The sequence below is a fragment of the Gouania willdenowi genome, chromosome 15, assembly GCF_900634775.1.
Source record: "Gouania willdenowi chromosome 15, fGouWil2.1, whole genome shotgun sequence".
NCBI classification, from domain to species: Eukaryota; Metazoa; Chordata; class Actinopteri; order Blenniiformes; family Gobiesocidae; genus Gouania; species Gouania willdenowi.
The window spans coordinates 35460805-35474759 of NC_041058.1; the positions used below are offsets into that span (position 1 = coordinate 35460805).

Sequence of the window (13955 nt, forward strand, 5' to 3'; positions counted from 1 at the left end):
GCTGGTGGGTGAGGTTGAGAAGTTCCGACTATATACAGTGTAGTCGGCCTCATAGCAAGGGCTCTGGAACCAGTCTTCTCCAGAAGGGTTGGTCTCTCTCTAGACTTTGTCCTGGTCATGGAACTGTGGACCAGCTCTAAACCCTCAACAGGTCCTTAAGGGTTTAAGGGAGTTTGCCCAACTAGTGCACATGTGCTTTGTGGAATTATAAAATTCATTCGGGGAGTTCTGGGGGAGGTTCTCTAAATGTATGTGGTATCGGACTCCATTATTCGGGCTGTCCATTCCCTGTATGACCAGTCAGAGCTTGGTCCACTTCCAGCAGTAAGTCAAACTGGTTTCCAGTGAGGGTTGGACTTGTCCAGGGCTGCCCTTTGTTTTCATTCTGTTCATAACCTTTATGGACAGAATTTCTAGACACAGCTAGGACTGTGAGGGGGTCTAGTTTGGTGGCCACAGGAATAAATCACTGCTTTTTTGCAGATTATGTGGTCCTTGTTTGAGCACAAGCTCACAGGTGTGAAGAGGCCAGGATGAGAATTAACACCTCCACATCTGAGTCCGTGAATCTTGGGTTCTCCCTCACCACCCCGGAAGCCATGTGAGGTGTTCAGGGCACGTCCCACTGGTAGGAGACCCTAAGGAACACCCAGGACATGCTGGAGAGACTATGTCTCTCAGCTGGTCTGGAAAGACCTTATGATTCCATGGGAAGCTGGATAAAGTGACCAGAGAGAGGGAAGTTACTAAGGCTGCTCCCCCGTGACCCGACTATGGATACACATGTTACTGCCCCGTCCATAACTCCACATTCACACACCATTCCGTTCTCTGTACACAGAAGCTCCAGCTGTTGTAAAGGTTTGTATTTGCTTTGATTTGAGAAGTTACTACTAGTGATGCACTGAAATTTCTGCCACTGAAAATGACCCAAAAGTGCATTTTTGGCTGAAACACTTTTCTCATTGACCGAAAGAAAAAGATGGTCTGGAAAGGGGTCAGCTTGTCCGTAGATTCACAGAGCGTCTGTGTTTCAACACATGTGAACACTAAAGAGTTTTCTGAGTAGAGATGACAGGGCACGTCAGTGTGTTTTATGTTTCCGTCACCGTTGGTCAACACGCACCACATGCTGAGCATCAGCAGCAGAATCTGGTTCAGTCTGTGCACGTTTCACAGAAATCCTCTTTATTACATCACAACAGTAGTTGGTCTGCGTCATAAACATCATTACTGGGATGGATTCAAGCAGCGCACAATCAATAATGTAACATTTATTAATCATTGTAGTGAATGAAAGCACAGTAGCTCAGTCAGTTATAGGTCAGAGTGGGGAAACATTTTTTTATTTTATATTGTGCATTGTTGTGCATATTTTGCATAGATTTTTTTTGAAGCATTAATATTAATTTATACAATTGCAATGTTGTAATTTTAGTGGTTACAGGATTCTTACAACTTTAGTCAAATTCAATTCAACACTTTAAGACTTTTTATTGCCATTTGAATTTAAATTTAAGACCAACTTCACAGTAAACATATTTGGGAGGAAAAATGCACCATATCATTACATAGAGTTAGGGTACAGGTGCATTTGTTAGCCCCCAAAATAAACACACAAAAATACACAAAATGACAGACAAAAATAATCTAAATCACTCCAAAAACACAAATAGACTAAAAAAACAACAATACAAAAAATAAAAACCATTAAGAAAAACATTTGTTGGACAAGCAATTTTCACTATATTAACATTTTTCCATGTTGTTTATACATTAAAAAAATAATAATAATGTTACCATTTATTTTTAAATGTGAGACTAATTACAACCATAAAATCATAACTATTATGTGTTAAAATGTAAGACTTGAAACATTGATTTAAGACATTTTAATGACATTTAAGGCCTTTTTTTTAGATGTATGAATTTAACGCCTTTTAAGACTTTTTAAGGATCCGTGGGAACGCTGGGTTAGTAAATATTCAGAACCATAAATGCAACTGCATTAATCATTTGCATGTTCATTTATTTTGGTGTTTCTGTGTTCGGCCTTGGTTTTCTCATTTTTGGTTTTCCATTTCGTGCTTCCCTAGTTAAACAAAAAGCATCATGTACAGACGTTCCTATAGGAGTGGTGGAGTCAGGTGCAGTCCACCCCACGGCCCACTGTCACACTATGGAACATGTGCAGATACACAGGTCCATGATGTAAGACATGATATGATACACACTCTGAAACACACACTTTTACCAAACATGTTGCTGCTGATATCCTGCGTGTGACCTTCCTCTGAGTCCTGGGTCTAATCAGTGTGTGTCACCTGTACATTTACCCACTCCCACGTGGACAGACGTGGCCTATTTAGAGACGACTTGACTTCACGGCCCTTTGGTCCAAGGTGAGTACACGACCTCATGGTCACAATAATCTCTGCTTCATGTACATGGATTTTAACCACTTTCTACAGATGCAGGTGATGTGGAGCTTGGTTCTCTTCGGTTTCTTCTTTGGTTCATCATATGGTAAGATGACATTAATGTTGGATGATTTTTATTTCTTAACATCAGGAGTCTGTAAACATTCTGACATCCAGTAGTCACAGTGACCTCCACCCTGGGTTGCAAAAATTCTACGAATACTTAATCTGGGAATTACTCAAAACCATACATTTTTATGGATTTATTTATTGGAATTAATCAGAAAATGGGAGTCATTTTAAATGACTGCATTCTATTGAAATATAAATATTAGCATCCATACAAAATAATACAATAAAAAGGCATTATATTTTCATAGGGTTGTACAATACCAGAAATGTTCAAACTTTCCCTCAGAATTAACGTGAAAATTCAAAATTGACCTTAAATAGGGACGTTAAATAAATGTAGGATTTTTTTTAATGTTGGCACTATTACCCAGGGACAACAGTCAAGAATTAGCGCTGTAGCTAATGCCGACACATTTACAGACATGTTCATTAATGTGTACAGTCCCTGTCGAATAAAAAAACAATAATAATAAAGTTAGAATTTTTGTTTGTTTCTTTCTTTTTCAGCTTCTTTTTATTGAGGTTCCAACATTCAACGTCACAATTCAGATCAATATCAACAAACTACTTTTCCCTAAACAACAGAACAAGGCACAGCAGGGCAGACCATAAACACCATCATCTAAAATACCATCATTACTTAAAATTACTCCCAATAATTCCTGTGCACAGTTGATATTTTTCAACATCCCTTAATTTCCGGAGCTCAAAATCTTGTGGAAATTTCCTGGAACTGTTCTTTGTACTTTCACTTTAGTTTTCCTGATTCACACAAGATGTGAAACGAGGTTCAAACATTCACCAGAATATCTGAGCACAAACTTTCTTTTCACCTTTAACACAGAAATATCTGCATTTTCCATATTTCTGCTGAGAAAGAACATAAACGTACTGATTGAGAACAGACAGTGTACCTGAAGAAGTGTGTGTGTGTGTGTGTGTGTGTGTAGCACTGGAGGTGTGCTATGATGAGCTGGGCTGTTTTAATGACCTCCCCCCCTGGGGGGGCACCACCCAGAGACCAAGTCCGGCCCTGCCCTGGAACCCTAAGGAGTTGGGAACCCGTTTCCTCCTGTTCACTCAGAGCAACCGTTACTATCAGGTCAGATGGACTTTTATTTTCCCATGAGTTATGATATATTAATAAAGTGTGGTGTTTAACCCCCATCACAGAGATTATTATCTGATCTAAGAGTCATGTCAGTATTTAACACATCTAATATTTAAAGTTAGAATCTAACCAATTTGAACATTATTATTAGTAATTTATGTTGTTGTTTTGTGCTTTTGGAATCATGTAGTGTTTTTTTTTGCCATTCATCTTGTTTTTCTATTATTCATGTGGCTTTTTCTATTTAATTTGTGTATTCTTCTGTAATTTTGTGTATTTCTTCTGTCATCTGTGTGCTTTTCTTGACTGTTTGTATATTTGTTATTTCTGATTATATTTTCTGTTATGTTTGTGTATTTTTTCTAGTTATTTTGTGTGTACTTTGTCATTTTGTGTGATTTTGGAGTCATTTAATGTTTTTCTTGTCATTTGTGTTTTTTGGTCTGTCTATATACATTTCTGTAATTTTTTATATTCTATTGTCATTTTGTGTATTTTTTTTGTTTATTTTTATAATAATTTTGTGCATTACTTTTGGCATTTTGTGTCTTTTTGGAGTCATTTAGTGTGTTTTTCTCCTTATTTGTGTGTTTTTCTTATTCATTTGTATAATTTTCTATTTCTACTTAAAGTCAAAGTCAAAGTCAAAGTCAGCTTTATTGTCATTTCCTTTACATGCACAAACATACAAGGGAATTGAGAAGACGTTTCTCACTTCCCACAGTGAACAGATAAAGTGCTCAGGCACAACAGAAAAGACATTCCTATACTAAAGGTAGACATACAATTTTATAACAGATAAAACATTTACTAATACTAAATACTAAAACTAATACTAATATATAAATACTAAAACTAATACTAATATATAAATACTAAAACTAATACTAATATATAAATACTAAAACTAATACTAATATATAAATACTAAAACTAATACTAATATATAAATACTAAATACTAATACTAATATATAAATACTAAAACTAATACTAATATATAAATACTAAATACTAATACTAATATATAAATACTAAAACTAATACTAATATATAAATACTAAATACTAAAACTAATACTAATATATAAATACTAAATACTAAAACTAATACTAATATATAAATACTAAATACTAAAACTAATACTAATATATAAATACTAAAACTAATACTAATATATAAATACTAAATACTAAAACTAATACTAATATATAAATACTAAAACTAATACTAATATATAAATACTAAATACTAAAACTAATACTAATATATAAATACTAAATACTAAAACTAATACTAATATATAAATACTAAAACTAATACTAATATATAAATACTAAAACTAATATATAAATACTAAATACTAAAACTAATACTAATATATAAATACCAAATACTAAAACTAATACTAATATATAAATACTAAATACTAAAACTAATACTAATATATAAATACTAAAACTAATACTAATATATAAACTAATACTAAAACTAATACTAATATAAAATACAAATACTAAAACTAATACTAATATATAAATACTAAACTAATACTAATATATAAATACTAAATACTAAAACTAATACTAATATATAAATACTAAATACTAAAACTAATACTAATATATAAATACTAAAACTAATACATAAATACTAAAACTAATACTAATATATAAATACTAAATACTAATACTAATACTAATATATAAATACTAAATACTAAAACTAATACTAATATATAAATACTAAAACTAATACTAATATATAAACACTAAAACTAATACTAATATATAAACACTAAAACTAATACTAATATGTAAATACTAAAACTAATACTGATATGTAAATACTAAAACTAATACTAATATATAAATACTAAATACTAAAACTAATACTAATATATAAATACTAAACTAATCTAATATATAATACTAAATACTAAAAACTAATACTAATATATAAATACTAAATACTAAAACGAGACTAATATATAAATACTAAATACTAATAACTAATACTAATATATAAATACTAAATACTAAAACTAATACTAATATATAAATACTAAAACTAATACTAATATATAAATACTAAATACTAAAACTAATACTAATATATAAATACTAAAACTAATACTAATATATAAATACTAAAACTAATACTAATATGTAAATACTAAAACTAATACTAATATGTAAATACTAAAACTAATACTAATATAAATACTAAAACTAATACTAATATAAATACTAAAACTAATACTAATATATAAATACTAAATACTAAAACTAATACTAATTATAAATACTAAATACTAAACTAATACTAATATATAAATACTAAATACTAAACTAATACTAATATATAAATACTAAATACTAAAACTAAACTAATATCTAAATACTAAATACTAAAACTAATACTAATATAAATACTAAAACTAATACTAATATATAAATACTAAATACTAAAACTAATACTAATATATAAAACTAAATACTAAAACTAATACTAATATATAAATACTACTAATACAATAAATACTAAAACTAATACTAATAAAATACTAAATACTAATACTAATCTAATATATAAATACTAAAATACTAAAACTAATACTAATATATAAATACTAAATACTAAAACTAATACTAATATATAAATACTAAATACTAAAACTAATACTAATATAAATACTAAAACTAATACATAAATACTAAACTAATACTAATATACTAATACTAATACTAATACTAATATATAAATACTAAATACTAATACTAATATATAAATACTAAATACTAATACTAATACTAATATATAAATACTAAATACTAAAACTAATACTAATATATAAATACTAAATACTAAAACTAATACTAATATATAAATACTAAATACTAAAACTAATACATAAATACTAAAACTAATACTAATATATAAATACTAAATACTAATATATAAATACTAAAACTAATACTAATATATAAATACTAAATACTAAAACTAATACTAATATATAAATACTAAATACTAAAACTAATACTAATATATAAATACTAAATACTAATACTAATACTAATATATAAATACTAAAAACTAAAACTAATACTAATATATAAATACTAAATACTAAAACTAATACTAATATATAAATACTAAAACTAATACTAATATATAAATACTAAATACTAAAACTAATACTAATATATAAATACTAAATACTAAATACTAAAACTAATACTAATATATAAATACTAAATAATAATAAAATCATATTAAATGTCTGATGAAAACCTGAAAGGGTTCATTCACTGTTTTATATTATTTTTTAATTTATTTATGTCAGGATTGAGGTCAATTATAATTGTAATCGTGTAATTAATTATGACGTAATTTATTATGTATATTAAAACATCTGTTGCTGTTGTAATCATAATTTAATTGTAAGTGGTCTGGAAATACTATAAAAATCTATAATTTAATTAAACACAAAACTGGAGAACCATGTTACAGTTCTATGTTTTATACAGTTAAAAATCTATTTAATATGTTTCAGATCAACTTTTCCCACAGACTGTCACTTCTCGTCAGGATCATTTGATCATTTTTTAAAAATATAAATATAAATCAATGGATATAGTGACATAAAAAAGGCTCAGACACCCACACATAAATATTAATAGCAATATATTCAATGATTATGAAGCCTAACAAGGTAATCAATAGATGATCAACTAATTAGATGATAGATAATATTTATTAGTGTATTTTACAGCTGATTATAGACATGGGTCAAACTGAGCCGTTAGCATTAGAGATGCTAACAGAAAGCTAACACAAGAGGAAGGTTAGGTTATTTATTAAAGGATCAGTAATTGGGATTAATTGTAATTAAACTTTAATAATTGAGAATGTAATTGTAATTTACTTTTAGGGGAAAATAATAATTGTATTTTTAATTAATATTGAAAAAAATGTTTGTCATTGTAATCATAATTGAGTTGTAATGGAACATGGATAATTGAAGACATAATTGCAATTGAAAAATGTAATTGACCCAAACCCTGACTTATGTCAAATCAGGAAATCACGCCCGACTCATCCATCAAAGCATCCAACTACAAGAAGAGACGCACTCGCTTTGTCATTCCTGGTTATTTAGTGAATGGAGACGAGGACTGGCCTCAGGAAATGTGTAAGGTATGAGCACACACACACACACACACACACACACACACACACACACACACACACACACACACACACACACACACACACACACACACACACACACACACACACACACACACACACACACACACACACACACACACACACACACACACATACACATACACATACACATACACACACACACACACACACACACACACACACACACACACCAGATAGGATGTATAGCAGATCTGTTTCTATATTCTGAGAGAGTGGGTGGAGCTTATTACTATACCATATTTATCTTTCCCATGTGCTGGAGTTATTGACATATTGGAAGATGAACATGGAAGAAAAAAGCATTAATCAGATCAAACTGAACATTTACAGTGTGAATACTGAATAATTAAGAAATTCTGAATTTTTTGAGACGAAATGACCCTGGTTGTGAAACAAAGCTGAACATTATATAACTTATCAGGACTTTTTCCCTCTGGCTTGTTTGGAACATGTTCCGTCTGTTGATCACCAGGGCAGATGTGGAACCTCTGCTGATCTGAACTGATGAGTGTGAGTTACAGGTGATGGTTCGCTGGGAGAACGTGAACTGTGTCGCTGTGGAATGGAAGAAAGGAGTGAAGGCCCAGTACGCTCAGGCAGCCAATAACGTGCGAGTACTGGGGGCACAGGTGGCTCACATGGTCACATTTCTCATGGTGAGTTCAACACTCGTATACGTGATAGATTTCTGTCGTTATGGCAACAAGGTTTTAACATTCCAGCATCTGATGAACAAGGATGTGATACAGTAGCATTACTCACTGAGTAAAGTTACAGGGACACGACTATCTGCTCACTACTGAACCTCACATTTCACTTCCACACAATGTCACCTCAGATCAATAAACAATAATAATAAAAAGATGTAAAAGGTTGAAATTGCCACTTGAAAGTTAGTTTTCATCCCCAAAAACTGACAAAGTGACTTTACAAAAGAGAACAAACCAATCACTGTTTATTTCTGTGGCTTATTCTATTTATTTTGTGCATTCTTCTGTCCAGTTCTGTATTTCTTTTGTGATTATTTTTTTGGTAGTCATTTAGTGTTTTTCTTGTCATTTGTGTGTTTTTCATGTCTGTACATTTTTCTATGATTTCTGTGGATTTTGTTATTTCTGTGTGTTTCTTTTGTCATTTTGTTTGTGTTTGTAATCATTTATAATGTGTTCTTCTTGTATGTTTATTCATTTTTTAATTATTTCTGTGGATTTTTCCATTTATTTTGTGTATTCTTCTGTTATTTTGTACTTTTACTTTTGGGGACCAAACTACTCATGCTAACGTACTACTCAGATTAATGTACTACTCATGCTAACAAACTGATCATGCTAACTCGTATTAACGTACTACTCATACTAACATACTACTCATGCTAACAAAATACTCACACTAACGTACTACTCACACTAACGTACTACTCGTACAAACGTACTACTAATACAAACGTACTACTCACACTATCGTACTACTCACACTAACGTACTACTCGTACAAACGTACTACTAATACAAACGTACTACTCACACTATCGTACTACTCACACTAACGTACTACTCACACAAACGTACTAGTCATACTAACGTACTACTCACACTAACGTACTACTCAAACAAACGTACTACTCACACTAACGTACTACTCACACTAACGTACTACTCACACTAATATACTACTCACGCTAATGTACTACTCATACTAACGTCCTACTCATACTAACATGCTACTCGTACTAACGTATTAACGTACTAACGTAATAACGTACTACTCACACTAACGTACAACTCACACTCACGTAACACTCACACTGACGTACTACTCATCCGAACTTACTACTCATGCTAACATACTACTCACACGAACGTACTACTCATCCTAACGTACTACTCATCCTAACGTACTACTAATACAAACGTACTACTCATCCTAATGTACTACTAATACTAACATACTACTCATTCTAACGTACTGCTAATACTAACATACTACTCATGCTAACGTACAACTCACACTAACGTACTACTCACACTAACGTATTACTCATCCTAATGTACTACTATTACCAACGTACTACTTATACTAACATACTACTCACACTAACGTACTACTCACACATTAACGTACGACTCACATTAACGTACGACTCACACTAACGTACTACTAATACTAACGTACTACTCACACTAACGTACTACTCACACTAACGTACTACTCATGCTAACATACTACTCACGCTAACGTACTACTCACACGAACAAATTACTCACACGAACGTACTACTCACACGAACGTACTACTCACACGAACGTACTACTCACACGAACGTACTACTCATCCTAAAGTACTACTCATCCTAACGTACTACTAATACTAACGTACTGCTCATCCTAATGTACTACTAATACTAACATACTACTCATTCTAACGTACTGCTAATACTAACGTACTACTCATGCTAACGTACTACTCATGCTAACGTACTACTCATGCTAACGTACTACTCACACTAACGTACTACTCATCCTAATGTACTACTAATACCAACGTACTACTCGTACTAACGTATTAACGTACTACTCATGCAAACATGCTACTCAATCTAACGTACTACTCTTTATAATGTACTACTCATTCGAACGTACTACTAATACTAACGTATTAACATACTACTCATGCTAACAAACTACTAATACTGACGTACTACTAATACTAATGTAATACTCATACTAATATACTACTCATACTAAAGTGCTATTCATACTAACGTACTACTCATACTAACGTACTACTCACACTAATGTACTACTCACACTAACGTACTACTCGTACTAACGTACTACTAATACAAACGTACTACTCACACTATCGTACTACTCACACTAACGTACTACTCACACAAACGTACTAGTCATACTAACATACTACTCACACTAACGTATTACTCATCCTAATGTACTACTATTACCAACGTACTACTTATACTAACATACTACTCACACTAACGTACTACTCACACATTAACGTACGACTCACATTAACGTACGATTCACACTAACGTACTACTAATACTAACGTACTACTCACACTAACGCACTACTAATACTAACGTACTACTCACACTAACGTACTACTCACACTAACGTACTACTCACACTAACGTACTACTCACACTAACATACTACTCACACTAACATACTACTCACACTAACGTACCACTCATACTAACGTACTACTCACACTAACGTACTACTCACACTAACGTACTACTCACGCTAACATACTACTCATACTAACGTACTACTAATACTAACGTACTACTCGTATTAAAGTACTATTCACACTAACGTACTACTCATGCTAACATACTACTTGTATCAACGTACTACTTACACTTAAGTACTACTCATACTAACGTACTACTTACACTTAAGTACTACTCATACTAACGTACTACTAATACTGACGTACTACTCACACTAACGTACTACTCACACTAATGTACTGCTAATACTAACGTACTACTCATGCCAACGTACTACTAATACTAACATACTACTCACACTAACGTACTACTCACACTAACGTACTACTCACACATACGTACTTCTCACATTAACGTACGACTCACACTAACGTACTACTAATACTAACGTACTACTCACACTAACGTACTACTCACACGAACGTACTACTCACACTAACGTACTACTCACACTAACGTACTACTCATACTAACGTACTACTCATACTAACGTACTACTCACAATAACGTACTATTCATACTAACGTACTACTCATCTTAATGTACTACTAATACTAACGTACTACTCGTACTAACGTACTACTATTTCTAACGTACTACTCGCGCTAACATACTACTAATACTAACGTACTACTCGTATTAATGTACTATTCACACTAACGTACTACTCATGCTAACATACTACTCACGCAAACGTACTACTAATACTAACGTACTACTCGTATTAACGTACCATTCACACTAACGTACTACTAATACTAACGTACTACTCACGCGAACATACTACTCACACTAACGTACTACTCACAATAACGTACCATTCATACTAACGTACTACTCATCTTAATGTACTACTAATACTAACGTACTACTCGTACTAACGTACTACTCATACAAACGTACTACTCATACTAACATACTACTCGTAATAACGTATTAATGTATTAATGTACTACTCACACTCACGTAACACTCACACTGACGTACTACTCATCCTAACTTACTACTCATGCAAACATACTACTCATCTTAACGTACTAGTCATCCTAACGTACTACTCATCCTAACGTACTACTCATCCAAACATACTACTCATTCTAACATACTACTAATACTAACGTACTACTCACGCTAACATACTACTAATACTAACGTACTACTCATATGAACATACAACTCACACTAACGTACTACTCATGCTAACATACTACTCACGCTAATGTACTACTAAAACAAACACTACTTGTATTAACGTACTACTCACACTAACGTACAACTCATGATAACATACTACTTATACTAACGTACTACTCATGCTAAAGTACTACTCACGCTAACATACTACTAACACTAACGAACTACTCCTATTAACGTACTGCTCACACTAACGTACTACTCATGCTAACGTACTACTCATGCTAACATACTATTCATGCTAATGTACTACTAATACTAACATACTACACATGCTAACGTACTACTCATCCTAATGTACTACTAATACTAACCTACTACTCACATGAATGTACTACTCACACGAACGTACTACTCATCCTAACGTACTACTCATCCTAACATACTACTCAATCTAACGTACTTTTAATACTAACGTACTACTCATGCTAACGTACTACTCACACTAACGTACTACTCATCCTAATGTACTACTAATACCAACGTACTACTCGTACTAACGTATCAACGTACTACTCATGCTAACATGTTACTCAATCTAACGTACTACTCATACTAATGTACTACTCATCCTAACATACTACTCATGCTAACAAACTACTAATATTGACGTACTACTAATACTAATGTAATACTCATACTAATATACTACTCATACTAACGTGCTACTCATACTAACGTACTACTCATGCTAATGTACTATTCATGCTAATGTATTACTCATCCTAACATACTACTAATACTAACGAACTACTCATGCTAACGAACTACTCATGCAAACGTACTACTCATGCTAACATACTACTCATGCTAACGTACTACTCGCATTAATGTACTATTCACACTAACGTACTACTCATGCTAACATACTACTCACGCTAACGTACTACTAATACTAACGTACTACTCGTATTAACGTACGATTCACACTAACGTATTACTAATGCTAACATACTACTCACGCTAACGTAATACTAATACTAACGTACTACTCACGCTAACATACTACTCACACTAACGTACTACTCACAATCACGTACTATTCATACTAACGTACTACTCATCTTAATGTACTACTAATACTAACGTACTACTCGTACTAACGTACTACTCGTACTAACTTACTACTCATACTAACATACTACTCGTACTAACGTATTAATGTATTAATGTACTACTCACACTAACGTACTACTCACACTCACGTAACACTCACACTGACATACTACTCATCCTAACTTACTACTCATGCTAACATACTACTCAGGCTAACGTACTACTCACACGAACGTACTACTCACACGAACGTACTACTCATCCTAACGTACTAGTCATCCTAGCGTACTACTCATCCTAACGTACTACTCATCCTAATGTACTACTAATACTAACGTACTACTCACATGAATGTACTACTCACAAGAACGTACTACTCATCCTAACGTACTACTCATACTAACATACTACTCATTCTTACGTACTTTTAATACAAACGTACTACTCATGCTAACGTACTACTTACACTAACGTACTACTCATCCTAATGTACTACTAATACCAACTTACTACTCGTACTAACGTATTAACGTACTACTCATGCT

The 13955-nt window shown here is 32.1% G+C and overlaps 1 protein-coding gene across 1 annotated transcript in view; it reads left to right on the plus strand.

The window, feature by feature from the left end:
• The first annotated feature begins 2415 nt into the window (after nt 1-2415).
• LOC114477007 (inactive pancreatic lipase-related protein 1-like) overlaps nt 2416-13955 on the plus strand; it is a 33083-nt gene continuing 21543 nt past the window's right edge. The window contains exons 1-4 of the mRNA XM_028469032.1: nt 2416-2526; nt 3503-3654; nt 7749-7865; nt 8423-8557. Coding sequence (XP_028324833.1) covers nt 2442-2526; nt 3503-3654; nt 7749-7865; nt 8423-8557 — 489 coding nt within the window. The 5' untranslated portion in view covers nt 2416-2441. The remainder of the gene's footprint in view (nt 2527-3502; nt 3655-7748; nt 7866-8422; nt 8558-13955) is intronic.